The sequence below is a fragment of the Ochotona curzoniae genome, unplaced genomic scaffold, assembly GCF_017591425.1.
Source record: "Ochotona curzoniae isolate NIBS_2020 unplaced genomic scaffold, NIBS_Ocur_1.0 contig_523, whole genome shotgun sequence".
Taxonomy (NCBI): Eukaryota; Metazoa; Chordata; class Mammalia; order Lagomorpha; family Ochotonidae; genus Ochotona; species Ochotona curzoniae.
This window is the reverse complement of record NW_024466459.1, coordinates 170,306-189,110: the sequence shown is the minus strand read 5'-3', so window position 1 is coordinate 189,110 and position 18,805 is coordinate 170,306. Positions and strand designations below refer to the sequence as shown.

Genomic DNA, 18,805 nt, shown 5'->3' with positions numbered 1-18,805 from the left:
ATTTTTATTTGAAAGGCAGAGTTACATAGAACAAGAGAGACAGAGATCTTCCATATGATGGTTCACTCCCCAAATGGCCCAATGGCCAGAGCCGGGCTGATCCAAAGCCGGCAGCCAGGAGCCTCCTCCAGGTCTGCTACATTGGCTCAGGGTCCCAAGAACTTGAGCCATCTTTCCCTGTTTCCCCAGTCCATAAGCAGGGAGCTGGACTGGAAGTGGAGCAGCCGGGACACAAACCAGCATCAATATGGGATGTTGGTATTGCAGGTGGAAGATTAGTCTACTAGGTTACGGTGGCTCCCTTTTATATCAAACTTTCTCTTATTCCCTGTCTCAATACCAACTTGTGTGCTATAAAAATGTTATGGGCTACTAAATTTATGAACTATCATTAGGCTACCAAACATACATTAGTCTTTACTGAAACAGAATGAAATTTCTATGATGATTCCTTTGTATTTATCTTTCAAAGGATCTATTCTACCACAACAATACAAAATGAGAAATAAGTAGCAAGAGTCATGAAAAACCCATAAATATGTGGAAATTAAATAACATTCTTGTAGACAATCATGTATTAACGAAGAAATTAAAAGATGAACAGCAATGTCTTAAACACCCCAGATAAACGATGATGGTGATGCTCATTTCTTCCCACAGTTGACTCCACTCCACTTTGCTTTCATCCTGTATTCCACAGGCTTCCACATAAGTAGCTTCATTCAAACTGTCTTAAAATAGTAAACTTCTCCCCTAAAAATCTCCATCAAAACAAGTCAAAATGGGGTGTCAGTACTTAAATATACGATCGGAAACTGGAAAACTACCAGAAGAAAACACAGGGAAGATATTATGATAGGATCTCAAAGTCATAGGCAATACATGTGAAAACTGAAAATATGTGAACTGTGCAAGGGAGACTAGCATACTGGGAAGGAAAGGTACAAAACAGTACGTGTCTCCACTCACAAATAAAGGTAGGACTCCCAATGAAACATATAAACATACCTTTACACTATAATGCTATGTTTTCTACCTTCCCCTATACTTATCATCTCATGGTAACTTAAATATCAGAAAGTAAAGCTTGTAACTTACACTAAGGGACTATACTATTGTGATAAAATGGGGACAGTGGTGGAAATGAAAAATTGGGGCAAAGAAAGGAAGGAGGGATGAACCTCTATGCCTATAAAACTGTGTCATGAAAAATAATAATAAAAATAAATAAAGTAAAAAGATAGATGTACATTGAACTAAAAGCTCTTACACAGAAAACAATTAGCAGAGTGCAGAGACACTCATATATTGGGAGAAAATATTTACAAACCATAACTCAATAATGAGTTAATATCTGTAATATATAATGAACTCAAACAATTTGATAGCAAGAGAAAAACCTGATTAAAAAATAGGCAATGGACCAGAATAGACACTTCTCTGAAGAAGATATGAAGATTGTCAATGGATATATATATATATTTAAAAACCCTCAAAATCTCTAATTATCAGGGAAATGAAACCTTAAACAACAATGAGATACCATTTTATCCCTGCCAGAACAGCTGTTAACAGGAAGATGAAACTTAACAAATGTTAGCAAGGATGATGAGAAAAAAAATGAGAACTTCAGTATACTGTTGGTGGGAATTTAAATTAGTATAGTTACAGAAAGCAGCTAACAATGGAATTACAATATTATCCAACAACTCCACTTTGGGGTATATATTCAAAGGACTGGAAATAAGTATGTAAAAGAGACATCTGAATTCCCATGTTTTTTATGGCATTACTCACATTATTCACAATATGGAAACAACATACACGTTCACCAGTAGATAAATGAGTAAAGAAAATACAGTATATGTTTACAATGCAATCATGTTAAAATGATAGCTATCTTAAAAAACAAGTTGCAGGGCCCGGCGCGGTGGTGCAAGTGGTTAAGGTTCTCGCCTTGCACGCCTGGGATCCCATATGGGCGCCGGTTCTAATCCCGGCAGCCCCGCTTCCCTTCCAGCTCCCTGCCTGTGGCCTGGGAAAGCAGTCGAGGACGGCCCAAAGCTTTGGGACCCTGCACCCGCGTGGGAGACCCGGAAGAGGCTCCTGGCTTCAGATTGGCATAGCATCGGCCCGTTGCGCTCACTTGGGGAGTGAATCATCGGATGGAAGATCTTCCTCTCTGTCTCTCCTCCTCTCTGTATATCTGCCTTTCCAATAAAAACATAATAAAAATAAATCTTTAAAAAAAAATAAAAAACAAGTTGCAGAAGACTAAACATTTATTTATGACAACATTTTTATAAGCCAAACCAATCAAGATATAAAATGTGTTATTGTCACATCAGTGATATATCTATTATATTTAACAAGGCAATGGGGTCAGCTTTGTGCTATAGCAGATACTAACTGCCTGTGATGGCAGCATTGCATATGGGTGGTGACTGGAGTCCCAGCTGCTCCATTTCTGATCCAGCTCCTGGCTAACGTGGCCATTTGGGGAGTGAATTAGTGGGTGGAAGATCTCTCTCACTCTCTCATCGTAACTCCTCCTCATAAAATAAAAATTTTTTTTTTAAAGGAGACTAAACAGTGCAAATTCAAGATAGTATTTTCTCAGAGTAAGAAGTTAGAGATGGGACAGCAAAGGAATCATGGGTTGATGCACTGACACTGGGATTATTCTAGTTATGTTATGGATTAATTAATGGGTATTGTAAAATATTCATGAGTTTATGTATTAACTGAACAGACAAGATGAGAAACCATCATTAAAGAATTAGGATTTTAAACTTCTATAATAAATGTTAACTTGCCTATAACTGCTTCCACATCATCCATCAACTTTTTCAGAGAAACATATCCATTAGCTGTAATTCAAAAGCATAAACAATTTGAACACTGACATAGAACTTGGAAAGATTACAAAACTAATGACATATGAAATTCTATGTATTTATTAAATTATTTGTGTTCACCTTAAATTTATATTTCTTCACTTGAGTGCTTGATTCCTTATTATAAAAAAAAAAACACCATGAATTTTGACTCATGTTCCTTAATCACAGGTTTGACCATCATAAATATCTCTGGTTCCTGGACCTTCAGATAGGCATGGCAAAACATGGACATAAAAGATTTTTTGGGTGGTGAACCTTCCCTCTAATGCAGGTATTCATCCAGGAGCTTCCCATTGTCTGTTTATCCCACATATGCTTTCCTCTGATATTTTCAACTTTTGTGTGTTTCTCAAAAGATAGCAGCATGTGCTTGTTAGACACTTGACAGAGAATTTCGGATGTTTTACTATTCCCTGATATGGGTGTTGTTTCTTAATCATTTTGGGCTATCTGCTACTAATTCACTAATTTCCTTCCTCTTTCCATATTTGTTTCTTCCTACCGTTCTCTGGCCTGGTAACAGTTAAGCATGTCCTCTTAGCGTTGCTCTAGTTTAACAGGATAACTTCTGATGAACAAAGTAACAGAACACAGGAATTCTTACTTTCAGGACAAGTTTTTGTTCTATCTTCTGAAAAATGTCTTAATTCCCTACCTTAACTTAGTTTTAGAAATTCTAATCATAATCCCACAATTCCAAGCTCTCATACAAATGCAAAATAGTTATTGCTAAGCTTACCATCAGCAGACTGATTTTGTATCACATGTTCAAGTTCCTTATCGTTAAGCTTGATTCCCATATTCTCTAGAATTTTGTCCAGGTTATTGATGTCAATTCTTCCTCCTTATAAAAATATAGAATATGATAAATAATCTTATAACAAAAAAATGACTTTTAATATACTTGGGTGCCAGCAAAAGCTAACTACAATTATCTTATTGGGAAGTGGCGTGGCAACTATTTCAAATGTGCATAATCCAATGCACTAATTCCACTTATTACAGATAAAGCTTACAATGGAAGAGTAGGGGGATTCTGAAAGATGTGTTTAATACGATGGGGTTATAATACATAATCATTAATTTATAAATGAATTAAAATAGTATGTCAGTGAAAACAGACATAAGACAAACAATGTAATGCCAGCAATTTCCCTGGCTATTCAATAGACAGCAAGCACATAGAGTAAACATGAGACTGACAACATCAGCTTATTACTCCTACATCTGGATTAATTCTCTGTAGGTTGCCATGCTGTGAGCATCTAACTCAATGTCATCACGGGTTAGATGTGTTTTTGTATAATATGGCTCTTATTCTGCTCCTTCTGATTACTCAGCTATTGGCATAATCATCTATTCTGTCACTGGAAAAACTATTATGCTGGTATTTTAAATTTAATCTTCCAAGGGGATTTCAGAGAAATTTTGAGTATTTTAATTATATAATTCAAAATATTAATAGTAGTTGTGATTAGGTAGTGGGTCTATGAACAGTTCTTTCAAAAGACTTGGATGGGCCTGGCACAGTAGCTTAGTGGCTAAATTCCTCAGTTTAAACGTGCCGGCATATGGGGGGATACCATATGGACACTGGTTCTAATTCCAGCAGCCCTGCTTCCCCCATCCAGCTCTCTGCTTGTGGCCTGGGAAAGCAGTTGAGGATGGCCCGAAGCCTTGGAACCTGCACCCATGTGGGAGACTCAGAAGCTCCTGGCTCCTGGCTTTGGATCAGCTCTCAGCTCGGGCTGTTGCAGCCGCTTGGGTAATGAATCAACTGACAGAAGATATTCCTCTCTGTTTCTGTTCCTCTCTGTATATCTGAATTTCCAATAAAAATAAAGCAAATCTTAAAAAAAAAGCTTGGATGTTTTATTTAATGGGCATGTAATATCTTTTATAAAAAAATCAACAATTCATAATCATTATAATGATTAATTTCACACTATGTCTTAATTAGCTGTACCATAGAGAACACAGGAAGATGCCTATGAAGGCAGTAAGCACTAGTTTCTTTGAGTCTGATTCTGGGGTTGAGTTTACACAGCATACACATGTAAGAGCACATCATCACTACATAATTAAAACAAAGAAAGAATGGCAGAGGAATTATAATGTAATAACTAGGGAGAGTACACAGCAAAGACTGAGGATTTCAATTTTGTGTACCTTCTTAAAACACAGATCACTCACCTTTGAAAGACTTCAAGCCTGTTAGTAATCTGTTCTGAAAAACTTTGTTATCACCTGGAAATAAATTCAGGATAGAGAATGACTCACTAAGAAAATTGAAGAATTTAGATTTATTTCCTAACTGTCCTTAAAAATCATTACTCTTTCCCCCTTCATGTTGAAATCATGATGAAATTATGCAACAAACAAAATGGAATGGTAGCCTGTTAAGAGGTCTGGTCTCAAATTCTTGCTGTATTGTTAAATAGTTTTATGGCCTTAAGCAAATTACTTCCTCCTTTTACGCCTGTGTCTTCTACATTGTAAGATAGGGATAATGAGTCATCCTTGGGAATGGCAAGAATGGTGCCTGCACATCACTAGGACTGAATAAATGTTCAATGTTACTACTTTACTGACCCTTTGATCCACAACTCAACTGTTGGCTTACATACTACAGACCTGAAAACTACATACTCTTTGCTTTTGTATTTTTGCTTATGTATTTTCCATGTATTTAATTCTTTCTACTTCTAAATTTGTACATGTCAGTGCTTGAATTGGTAGCATCAGAGGTTTCTTTAGTCCTCGATGGCAAAGCTCTGACTTGAAGGTTTTGCTAACTTCCAAGCTGGTATGATTGTATGAAAGACTTTTGTCACTTAAAGCAGACATAAAAATGACTTGTAGGAATAGACAGGTCTTGGTTGTAAAGATGCTTTTTAAAATTTTTTGACCCATCTGTGAAATCTTTATGTTCTTTATCAGAGTGAGATTCCTGGCTGGCACAGAGTGATGTGTTTACTAAATAAAGACCTGTGCTGAACGTATGCACCTACATCCATTTTTCTTATATTTTGCCTGTGTACAAAGTGGCTCCATTTATAAACTTTCGTACACCGAAAGTTTGAATTTTATCAGGCTGTCCATTACTTCGCTTTTGAAAAATTGGCATTTAATTTCTGCTGAATTTTAGATAATTAAAATGCTCGTGTATTAAGTAGTTTTCAGCATTTTGTTCTCAGAACAATAGCATTGTGAAGACAGACCACTGTCTTATACAGACTCATAGAATTGAGTTTTATGCTAGATACATGTGACTAAAACAAAAAGAGAACCCTTAACCATTTGGGGTTTTTTACTCTGAGAGCCAATTTTCTTGGCCACAGTTTATAAATGCCAAAGGAGACATGCTAGCAATGAAATTATGTAGACCTTGATTTGACAACATCGTATTTGTTTGCTAATGGGAGAAACTGTTTTTTTTTTTTTTTTTGAGACTCATTTTAGGATGTTGTTGAGCTTCTGTATTCAAAAAAAGAAGGAAAAAAAAGCTCATAATAGATATATTTACTAAGCAACAAAATTTGGCAATCCTCTAAAAGATGAGAAGACCAGAGGGAAGAATTCAGGATTAACTCTGAGGGATAAGCTCATTTAAAGGGACTCCTCAGTAAATAGAACCAAATAACTTTCAGAAAGGATAGGAATTTTCCAGGAGCTTTTTGTAATTTACTAGGAAATATAGGGTGTATAACTTTATTTCTCTTGCTTGCACATTCACCAGTAATGTCTTTCTTCCTCAACAATGGTTTTGTGTAAGAGGACTGGTTGGGGAGTTGAACTCTGCATTTAAATTTTCACAGAGTAATGGAAAAAATTTTCAGATGGATACAACAGTTTGAGGGTGGGTTCAGATAATATTTGAAGACACTTTAAAGCAAAAATTGCAAAGATACAGTTATAAAACGGAAGCCTTTAAATGACAGTCACCATGACGCTGGTGTAATTCTTGCAGCTCACCATCAACTGGCAGCAGTTGAAGCAGTCCCTCACATTCCTTATCACTGACGTCTACCCCCATGTCTTTAAGAACAGTTTTCAGATCCTTGGCATCAATCTTTTCTCCTTTGGAAAGACAGAAATTTCAGAAATTCAATGTTATTAACCTACATGAGCTACGATGGCTTATTTATGGGCTTAAGTCAAATTTTGTTTTAAATTTATACACAGTAATTGTACATATGAAGTATAGTGTAATGATCACATCAGGGTAACCGGCGTATCTATCACCTCATACATTTATTATTTCTTTGTGTTAGGAACATTCAAAATATGCTTTTCTGTGTTTAGCTTTCAAACTGGGGTCAAGGACCACCATTCTCAACCTGAGGTTAAAGAGAAAAGGCAAATGGGAGATGCAAACATAAAGTGTTGATAGAAGACAGGGGCATTTGAGGATGGGGATAATATGCAAAATGAAGTAAAGATATTGGATAGTGAGTTGTCAATGGAAATAATTCTGGTAGGGAGATACTATACTGACATACTGTTATAATTCACAATAACATCACCTTGAGCTTTCCAAAGCTTTACCCAACTGATTAATGCACTTAACTGGAATTTATCTATAAATAGTACAGGCAGAGAAGCATTCATAAGGGAAAGGTAGTACACTGTATTTATATGGAGACTATGTTCTGAGGCTGGCATTGTGGCAAAGTAGATAAAGTCGCTGTCCATGGTGTTAGCATCCTCAGTAGGCAGTGCTTTGAGTTTTAACTGCTCCACTTCTGATCCATCTCCCTGCTAACAGCCTGGGACAACTGCTGCAAGATGGCTCAAGCGCTTGGGACTTTGCTTCCCATGTGGGAAACCTGGAAGAAGCTCCTGATTCCTGGCTTTGTGGTAGTGCAGTCCGGGCTGTTGCAACCATCCGGGAAGTGAATCCGTGGATGGATTCTCTCTGTCTCCCTCCCTCTCTGTAACTGGCTTTCAAACAAACAAACAAATCTTTAAAAAGATTATGTTCTGTGGTTTATTTTTAAAACAAAGGTAACCAATGATCAAATGAATTTTACCAGGAAGAAGCATTTCACAGGGATTGCATGCAATTGGTAAATTAATAACAGCAACATATTGAGAAAATGACACCTCAATATGATCTATTATATAAAAAATACGTTTCAGTGTGATAAAAAGTTACCTGTAAAATCTCTCATCCTCTGCATCATGTCTTTCATATCAACCTTCCCATCAACTGTAAAGACACAGAGAGCAGTCACAAGTCAAAAGCGAGAGTGAGTTTCTCCACCCATGACACTGTACTCAACTAGAATGTTAATATCACCTTGCATTTTAATTCTAGTAAGATTATATTATTTTACTTTATAATAAACACTCAGATTTAAGAATAAGTTATTTAAGTTCTTTCATCTTCTTTATTTCATATCTCTATCTATTCCTAATTTGTCTTTCCTGTTATTAGAATACACCTTCTTATAATTGGTTAGAAAAAGTATGTAGCTAATAAATGTTGGTGTTCGTGTCTGTATGAAAATGTCTATTTTGCTTTTATTCTTTAATGTTAGGAGCTCAAAGTTACTGTCTCCAGCACTTTGAAGGTAATACTTTTCCATTTCTCCCTGCAGCCAGTGATGCTTGTATGAATCAGACTCTTCCATTTTTTGTTCAGTCTTTAAATATTATCTGTTATCTATCTATCTATCTATCTATCTATCTATCTATCTATCTATCTATCTATCTATCTTTAGAACACACACACACATTGCATCCATGGGTTAATCCTTTAAAAGCCTATAACGACCTGGGTAGGACCAGGCAGAAGAAGCTCAGAACTTAATTTGGGTCTCCTATGAGGGGAATATGTATCCAGATGTTACCGCCTGCCTTCCAGGGTTTGCATTAGCAAGAAACTGGACTCAAAAGCAGAGCCAGGACTCTATTACAGGCACCACTCTGTGGGGTATGGATGTCCCAAGCAGTGTTTTAACCACAATGTCTGCCCCCAATTTTATTTTTATTTGATCAATTTTTATTATTTGATTCTTTTGTGGTTGCTTATAAAATCTATTCATACACATGACTTAAAAAATTTTTTTTGGAAAGGCAGATTTACAGAGAGGAGAAACAAAGAAAGATCTTCCATCCACTGATTTATTCTCCAAATATCTGCAATTGTTGAAGTTGAGGCAATCCAAAGCCAGGAGCAAGAAGCCACTTCTGGTCTCCCATGCAGGTGCAGGGTCCCAAGGCTTTGGGCTGTCCTTGACTGCTTTCCCAGGCCACAAGCAGGGAGCTGGATGGGAAGTGGAGCAGCTGGGACACAAACAAGTGCCCATATGGGATGCTGGTGCTTGGAAGGGGAAGATTTATCCAAATGAGCCATTACACCAGTCCCAGTTCCTTATAACTTGTAAGAAAGATTTTCCTATTTCTGTGAAAAATGGTATTGGTATTTTGATAGGGATTAAACTGAATGTATAAATAACTTTGGGTAATACAGACATTTTAACATTTTTTTCAATTCATAAACATAGGATGTCATTCATTTTTGTGCGTGTGTTTCCTCTTCAAACTTGTTTAATCAATGTTTTGTAATTTTCATTGTAGAATTCATTCAGTTCTTTAAGTTAATTCATAAGCATTTTTTTCCTTGCAGTTACCAAAAATTAAATTGCTTTCTTGATTTATTTTTAGAAGTAGCTTACTAGTGGTGTATAGAAAGACAGCTGAATTTGCATGCTTTTTTTAAAAATCTTGAAATTTAACTGAATGGGTTATTAGTTCTAACAGTTTTTGAGGGGGAGGTTGGGGGAAAATGTTTGTGGTGGAGAGTTTAGATTTTTCTATATCCAAGATCATGTCAGGAAGTATGGTGCAGCGGTGCAAGGCTGGCATCTCCTGGGGCACCTGCTGGAGTCCCAGTTCCTCCACTTCTATCCCAGATCGCTGATGCATCTGGGAGGGCAGTGGAAGAATGGTCAAAGTCTTTGGGCTTCTGCCACCCTTGCTACAAGCAGGGTGGCGCCAAGTTTCTGCTTGGTTCAGCCCTGGACATTGTATCCATTTTGGAGCAAACTAGCAGATGGAAGATATTTTGGTCTCTCCCTCTGTCTCTGTAACTTTTTCAAATAAATAAATGAGTAAATATATTTTAAATTGTATTACCTGTAAACTGGGATAGTTTAACTTCCTCCTTTCAAACCTTGGTGCCTTTCTTCTCTACCTGAGTGCTCTGGTAAACCTCTTAGTAGGCTTGAGTAAGAGTGCTGAAAATGGGCAACACTGCATCCATTCAAGATTATGTTAGCTGTGTGTTTGTCATAAATGGCCTTGGTGGTGTTGAGGCAGGCTGCCCTGATATGTACCTTGCTGAGAGTTTTTGTAATGAAAAATGCTTGTTCTGCATCTATTGAGATGAACATTTTTTTCTCATTTTTATAACAGCTTTATTGGGACATAATTTGCATAACAATCACTTAAGGTATATTTTTAATATATTCACAGTCATATGGTTATCATCATAATCTATTTTATCATGCCAAAATATAAATCCATTATGATTAATTATGCCCCATTCTTTTCTGCCCCCTTAAACAAGGCAGCCGTTGATACACTTCCTGTCTCTATGGACTTCAAAATTTTGGATATTGTAATCAATAGTATCATATACTGTGTGGTTCTTTGGCTTGACTTCTTTCCTTAGTTGTAAAGTTGTGTATCTGCCTTGGAAAGCAGGCTGGTATTTCTTCAAAAGCTTAAATATTGAGTTACCGTATTGTTCCACAATTCTTCCTTAATGAAATTGAAAATGTACATCCGCAGTAAAACTTGTACATAAATATTCATAGAAGTTTTATCCGTAATAGCCAAAACTTGAAAACAAATCAGATATCCATCAACTGAAGAATGGATAAATAAAACACGTTGTAGCCATACCATGGACTATGAGGCAACCATAAAAGGAAATTCAGTATTGGCACATGCTACTACATGGAGAATCTTGTCTTTTCCTTAAAATGTCTAACTGATATCCAATCAGTACTACTTTTAACCTATGGATGTTTTCACACCTAACTCTGGTCCTAAAAGGAATACATTTTAATCTATAATGCTCACCATCAACTGGTAGATCTTTTGAAAAATCTTCAAGTTCTTTTTGTGACAGATTAACGCCCATATCTTCCAGGAACGTGTTCACATTATTTTGATCAATTTTTCCTCCTTATGAGAAATAAAGCATCAATTTATAAAGTGAAAAAATTCTCTTATTTAATCCATATGTTCTATGCCTATCACTTTCTTTTCTTTTTATTAATTACGTTGCATTATGTGACACAGTTTCATAGGCTCTGGGACTCCCCCAACCCCTCCCCTGGACCTCCCCCCATGGTGGATTCCTCCACCTTGCTGTAGTTGCCTATCACTTTCATCACGAAGACACCAGGTGTAGTAGGACTTTCTCAAAGCCATAAGGAGAGTCAACATCACAACTAAACGTAAAGGCTCATCTTCCAATTATATCTTTTTTCAACAGCATATCACATGTTCAAAAGGAGGCTGATATTTTTTCATTTTAGTATATCTATAAATATTTGAGAGATATATATCTGAGATATTTAATTTTATAAAAATGAACTCATATTACTGAATAGAGAAGTTTCAGACTTTGTGGCTTTTTCATCATATTTTATACTCACTTTCAAAAATCTTCAGACTACCCAGCAAAGTTTTTTTATGCACCTTTCCTTCAACTGTAAGAAAAGACATAATTTAGATCCGAGAACTCTAATAAAGGAGACTAATAATAAAGAATAATACACATTTACAGCTTTTTTTCTAACTTCAAAAAATAGACATTATTTTCTAAAATCCTAAAAGTAGAATTTATCTACTTTTCTCTCAGCATGGAGATTTGTTTAGAGAAAGGCAGTAATAAGGTAAATTTGCTAACTTGCACAAAAGGTAATGATTACCAGTCAGTAAAATGGAAACATACTTATTTACTCTTTAATTTCTCCCTTGAAGATTAATTAATTTATTTGAAAGGCAACAATATGGAACGAGAGGAAAAGATAGAGTTCACCCATCTGCCAGTTCACTCCTCAAATGGCCACAATGGCTGAAACTGAACTGGTCTTAATCCAGGAACCAGAAGTGTCGTCCAGGTCTCCTCCACGGGTTCAGGCCCCAAGCCCTTGTGTCACCTTCTGTTGCTTTCCCAGACACATCACAGGGAAGCAGATCAGAAGTGGAGCAGCTGGGCCATAGCCCAGATCCCTGATTTCTCTTTTTTTACATCATTAGTCTTTTCTTTTTCATCCTTCCTTGTACTTTCAGGCAAATGTTCCAGAACAACAACAGATATGCATTATTAACAAGAATGAGCAAAAAAGATAAAATTGCTTACCACGACAAAAACACACTAATTTTATTTGGCAAAGCCTAGTACTTCTAAGAATCTACAAAAATAATTTGTAAGAACTTCAAAAATTCAGCACAATTTTAGAAGAGAAATCTGTCAGTCACCCTGAAGCCCTTTGAAAAAGACATATGTATATTGAGTACTTACCATCAAGTGGTAGAGAGTGTAGTAAATGCGAGTATTCCTCATCTGTCACCTCTACCATCAAGTCTTTCAGAGCATTTTCTAGGTCACTGACATCTATCTGGTTTCCTAGAAAAAGGAAAATGATGGCAAAAAGGTATTTGAGAACACAAAATTATTGAACAAATAATGATAATTATTGATACTTTCTCAAATTCATTCACCATTAACAAAGTTTTATGATAGCATAAATTTGGAATCAACCTAGGAGTCAATGAACTAATGATTGCATAATGAAAATATGGTGTGTGTATATATAATACACACATACATATACACATATGTATATATGTATATACATGCGATCGATTATATATATGATGGACTATACACACGTATGTATATATGTATATGCATATACACATATATGCACACACATACAGATTAGTATATATGATATATGTGACACATGTATACACATGTATATAGGCTATCATATATACATATATGCATATATTCATGCAAACATATATACATAAATGTGTACATATGTATACATATGATGGAATATCACTGAGCCATAAAAAGATTGAAATCTTGGCATTTGTGACAAAATAGATGGAATTGGAGAATATTATACCAAGTTGAATAAGCCAAACATAGACAAACTTTTCTCTCACATGTGGAAGTTAATATATACAGAGAGGTTATGAAAATGTACAGAAGCCATATAATTTGATATCAAGTGTTTAAATGTATGACTTGGTACCATAAAATTACTACCCTGATGCCTTTCTCTGGTGCCTAGGCAGCCTCAGGGTGCCTGGGAACTCCTGCATGGGGGGCTGGTGGAGTGGAGTAGGCCTGGGAACTCCTGCACTGTTTGGGTCCCAGGTGGGCAGTAGGGAGTACGGTGTGCTGGTGGACTGGGCTTGGGGACTTGTTAACATGCTTGAGTCCTGGGTGGGTGGAAGGCTACGGTTCCAGGCTAGCAAGTATGCAGGAGTACTGGATCTGGAGTCCTGGGTGGATGGGCAGGGCTTCAGGTGAGCACACCACCCCACCAGAAGACCAGGCCGGGGAACCCATGTGCTCATGGGTGCCGAGGGCTGTGGATTGATCAGGGAAGGGGATATAGGAGTGTGGCAGGGGGGACAATTGAGCGAGTAGGTTACAGGTGAGGAATGATCTCTTGGGGACTTTCACCAACAAGGACACTGTACTTTCAGGGAACAAGGGAGCCCATGGTTTCAAGGAGGGAAACTGAAGGATCTTTCTGGGTCAGACAAATGTACCCACACACTTGGAAGACCAGAGCTGAATTAGTTAGCATCAACCACTACTCACCAATGCACACAAAGGCTAGACCTGGGGGGCATATTTGACAGGGCTGGACCACAGTATCTGCAAGTGAGTGTTGGAGCAGGATGGGTCATGCAACACTGGGTCATGACACTAAACAGGTCTAGGGCAGATTTTAACGGGATTTTGTGGGCTCACCCCTATGGGACTGCAGTATCCTCTGGCTTGCTTATGAGCTGGGGGTGGTGATAGATTTAGCTAAGTATAATAATGGAACTCTCCAACATTCATGGGTACTAGGTTTGGGAACAGGTCAGGATTGTCCAGATTGTACCACCTATAGGCACACCCAAGAATTGGGAGTGGGCAACCATATCCAGAGCACAAACAAAGAATTGGGACTAGGGGGTGGACTATGCTTGGTAAGGGCCTAGCACTTGCTGGCACATGTGAGATCTGGGTCTAAGGGTGAGCCTGGTGGAGGAACTTGAGAAACTCCCCTCGTGGGCCGTAACTCCTGATGGTAAGCATGTGAATCAGGGCCGGGTGTTGGTCAGGCAGGACAAGGCTGTTTCATTTGTCAGCAGTTGTGTGGGGTTGACTCTTGGTTAGTAGACCAGGCAGTGCCAGGCCAAACAGTAGCACTGGCATGTGCTGTAGCCAGGATGGGATATGGACCATACAGAATACCTACTGGTATTCATGAAAGCCAGGGATGGGATCAGGCTGAGCAGGGCTAGGCTATAGCACCCATCAGCAAGAGTTGGGACTGTGAGCAGGTCAGGGCTAGGCCAGGCTGCAGCATTTGATGGCAAAGGCCAATATGGGAGATGTGCTATGCTGTGCTGGGTTAGAGCAACCACTGGCATGAGCATGATCTGTGGCTGGGAGCAGGCCTGGTCAAGGAGCTAAGGGGATGCCCCAGCTGGATTTTGGTTCCTACTGGTAAGTACAAGAGTCACAATGTGGGCAGTGATCTTGGATTGACATGGCTGTAATATGCCTTGGCAGGAGTGTGGATTGGGTCTTGAGTATGCCAGACAGGGCTATGCTTCAGCTCATGCAGATGCTTGTGAGAGCCAAGGGTGGGTGTAGGACATGCTGAACCACTCAAGATCCAACAATAAGAGCTGAAATGGGTGTGGGCTGTTTGGGCAAGGCCACTGTTCCTGTTAGGACATGAGGTGGACCCAGACGTATGAGATCTGCGATTTAAAGGTGTCCATATAGAGGAACTTAGGAATGCCTTTGCCAGGACACAGTCCCTGCAGGTGAGCACAAGAATCAAGACTCCGAGCAGCCCAGCCCAGGCTAGGTTACAGTACAAGTTAACTTACCTGTGGGTCAGGTTTAAGGGCAGGCTGGGCTGAGCAAGTCCCTAGCACCAAGTGGCAGACATGAGAGCCAGGGTGGAGTGTGGGACAGGCCAGGTTGGGCTGCAATGCCAGCTAGTCTACATTAGGGCCAGGAATGGGGGTTGTCCAGGTTGGGCCAGGCTGTAGCACCTGTCAGCATGAGCTGGAACTTAGGGTAGACCAGGTTAAGCCATGCTGTAGCACCCACTGGCGAATGCTGCAGTGAGGCAGGCCATATCAGACTGGGTTGTAGCACCCACCAGCACATGTAAGACCCCAGAGGGAGTGGTGAACCAGGTAGGTGTCCTGCAGGGACTCCCCATGGCATGCGCATGAACTGAGGCTGAGAGTGGGCCTATTGGGAGTTATTGGGGCCACTCCAACTAGCCTGCACTTCCTGCTGATGTGTATAAGGGCTGAGTGTTTAAGATTAGGCTAGGCCTTAGCATTCATTGGAGTGCGTATTATATAGGGCTAAGGACAAAACTGGGCAGCTGCAACCACCTGGTATGCATGTAGCCTGAACTCGGCGACTGGTTGAGCTAGATCTACACTGACTGGCACACACAGGAGTCAGGTCTGAGGTTTCTTTGGGGACCCCTCTTCCTACACCTGAACTGGACCAATGGTCTCAAAATTCCAACCACAAGGAAAATCACCAGATCTGTGGTCTGACTGTGGAGTGCATGTGTCTGAACTGGGCCTCCTTGTTTGCTGAAGACTGTGCACTGTACAGCACGCCCATATGGGTGACATGACAGATCATGCAGGTCTGCCTAGAACATCTAGTCCCATGGGTACTAGCAAGTACCTGGGTGAGTGGAGACTCTAAGGTGGGCTTTGTCACCTAAGGTGGAAGGATTTCCTCAACCTCGGAACAATGAGATCAACACCTCAGAACTGCTGAAACCTATTTGAGCAGTGCTCTTGGAACATGTTCCACACTGGAGACCCTAGGATGACACTAAATGGCTATTCCACATCCCTGAGTTTAGGGTGCTGGGATCCACCCTCTCCCACTCTCTTTTCTCTCACTCCAGATACAGGAATAAAAAAAAAATTGGAAATAATTGTTTTACCCACTTCCCCCATTCCTTATTTCCCACCCTGATCAGTGATCCATACGGACACCTGTCCCTCTCAACTAGGTAAACATCATCAACAATAAAATAAAGTAAAATAAAGAAAAAAAAAAGATTACTAGAGGAAAACATTGGAGAAAAACTTATGAGACATTGGCAAAGACAATGTCTGTTCTTAGAACACCCCCAGTATCTTGGACAATAAAAGCAAAAATTGACAAATGGGATTACATCAAGCTTCTGCTCTATAAGAGAAGTCATCAATGAAATGGAGTGATAGCTTTCAAAATGGGAGCAAGTATTTACGAACCATGCAACTGATAAAGGAGTAATATCCAGGATCCATAAAAAGCTCAAGAAACTCAACAACAAAGCAAATAATCTAGTTAAGAAATAGACAATGGACATGAACACAGTTTTTCAAAGGATAAAATTCAAATGGCCACAAATACATGAAAAAATGCTTAGGATCAGTATTAGAGAAATGCAAATGAAAACCACAATGAGGTTTAATCTTAAACTAATTATAATGGCTACTATTCCCAAATTAAAAAGCTATAGATTCCTGTGAGGCTGTTGTAGCAAGGCATTATAATATGCCATTTGTGGCGATATGAACTATTACAAGTATTATGGAAGAGAGAACAGAAATTCCTCAGAAGTCTGAAAATATATTTGCTACATGACCTAACATTCCCTATTCTAGGAATTTACTCAAAAGAAATGAAATCAACATTTGGAAGAGTTACATGTATCCCCATGCTTATTGCAGCTCAATTCATAATAGCTAAGATATGGAATCAACCCAGATGTTTATCAATGTATGGCTGGATATGGAAATGTAGTATGCATAACAACGGAGTTCTGCCTAGCCATAAAAACAGAAAACCTATCTTATCCAACAAAATAGATGCAGTTGGAAATCAATATGCTTAGTGAAATTAGACAGTTTCAAAGCACAAATATCATGTTTTCCCTAAATATTATAATAGACTTTTGTATACATAAATGTATTTACAAAAATGTAGATGAGCAAAATTGATATTTTGAGATTTACTTATTGCTTTGTCTAAAATCTTGAGAAACTTTTTTCCTATTTAGTATATGTTGCATTCTTAATGCAGGGTTAAGCTTGTGGTTTTAAAATAAACTGAAAATATGTCATTGTAAAAATGAAAAGCAAATTAAGACAGGAAGCAGTGAGGGTTGGAGCACAGACAAGAGGGAAAACTGGCCAGGAAGTGTTACTATGCTCCCAAATCTAAACACATGAAATACGTGAAATCTGTTCACCCTATATGAATAAAAATTAAATTTTTAAAATTACCTACATTTTAAAATATTTCAAGTTGTATGCAAATACCTAGTATGTCTGTTTGAAAACAAAGAATCAAAACAAGTAGTGAAATCATTTAATTAATAAAATAGAAGTAATTAATGATAATGATTAGCTCTTAGAAAATAATCATAATGGTGTAAAAAGTTAAATAATTTCTCACTTACCGAAAACATCACCCAATTCTTCCTTCAACTTACTAAGTTTGATTTTTCCTTTATCTGTAAGACAGAGTTCACACAGTAATAAACTCATTCAGAAAAAAATGCAGAAAGCACTAAATACAAGAAGTAAAACCAGATAAAAGCTATTAATTATATCTTGTTTAAATATTTAATACTTAGACTTTAATGAATAGCACTGTTATTTTCAACAGATAATAAGATTGCTCCAGATGGAACTGCATCATGGAATTAAAAAATATTGCCTCAGTCACAAAATTCATTTTAGGTGAAATGTTTTCTCAAGCGTTTTGAGGGCATTCTGACTCTAACCCCATGTTTCATTTGGGATGACTGACAACACATATTGGTGTACATTTAAGACCCTGCATGTCACATTGGGTCTTTTTTTTTTTTTTAAGATTTATTTATTTATTGGAAAGTCAGATATACAGAGAGGAGGAGAGACAGAGAGTTCTTTAAAGGAGGAATATAGAGCACATAGTATGGCTCATAAATATTTCTTGGGGAAATAAACACCACATATGGAATGGGAAGATGAGTCATAAGAAGCTGATTCGAGTCAGGATAGTACTTGCAATGTTTAACAGTTTCACTTTGACTTTAGGATGCCTGGTTCTGAGAATACAATAGTGAAGTAAGAGTAAAAATCCTGACCCTACAATATTTACAACTTTATTGTTCATGTCTTTATTCTTGTGATGAAACAGAGACTGATACATAGTAAGTTGTTCAATAGAAATGTATATCAACAGATATCAGGTATATATAAATTAATTGAATGAAACAATACATAAAATGCTTAGCAAGGGGCTGTCATATTAAAGACTCAAACTTTGTAATACAGATATAAGAAGTCATCAAGGATTTTAATCTGAGGAAGAACAAGGTCAAATTTTCATCTTAGTTAAATTGTCCTGGTTGGTTCATGGTTGTTAAGAAAGCCATGAGGTGCCTACAGTAATCTAAGCCAAGAATAATGAGGATCGGGATTAAAGGTCCAATAGTAAAGATACATAGAGTGAGACTCAAGATATTTTTAAGGGTGAAATGAGACAGCATGAATAGTTAAAGATAATTTGTGGTTTTTCACAGAGGTAACTGGATATTAATAACACAGAAATA

At 38.0% G+C, this 18,805-nt stretch overlaps 1 protein-coding gene across 1 annotated transcript in view; it reads right to left on the bottom strand.

The window, feature by feature from the left end:
* EFCAB13 (EF-hand calcium binding domain 13) overlaps positions 1 to 18,805 on the bottom strand; it is a 191,792-nt gene that overhangs the window by 41,833 nt on the left and 131,154 nt on the right. Inside the window, exons 71-79 of the mRNA XM_040989343.1 lie at positions 17,666 to 17,719; positions 12,448 to 12,552; positions 11,576 to 11,629; positions 10,995 to 11,099; positions 8,059 to 8,112; positions 6,876 to 6,980; positions 5,094 to 5,147; positions 3,640 to 3,744; positions 2,817 to 2,870 (exon numbers count right to left, since the gene is read on the bottom strand). Of these exons, the coding sequence (XP_040845277.1) occupies positions 2,817 to 2,870; positions 3,640 to 3,744; positions 5,094 to 5,147; positions 6,876 to 6,980; positions 8,059 to 8,112; positions 10,995 to 11,099; positions 11,576 to 11,629; positions 12,448 to 12,552; positions 17,666 to 17,719 (690 nt within the window). The remainder of the gene's footprint in view (positions 1 to 2,816; positions 2,871 to 3,639; positions 3,745 to 5,093; positions 5,148 to 6,875; positions 6,981 to 8,058; positions 8,113 to 10,994; positions 11,100 to 11,575; positions 11,630 to 12,447; positions 12,553 to 17,665; positions 17,720 to 18,805) is intronic.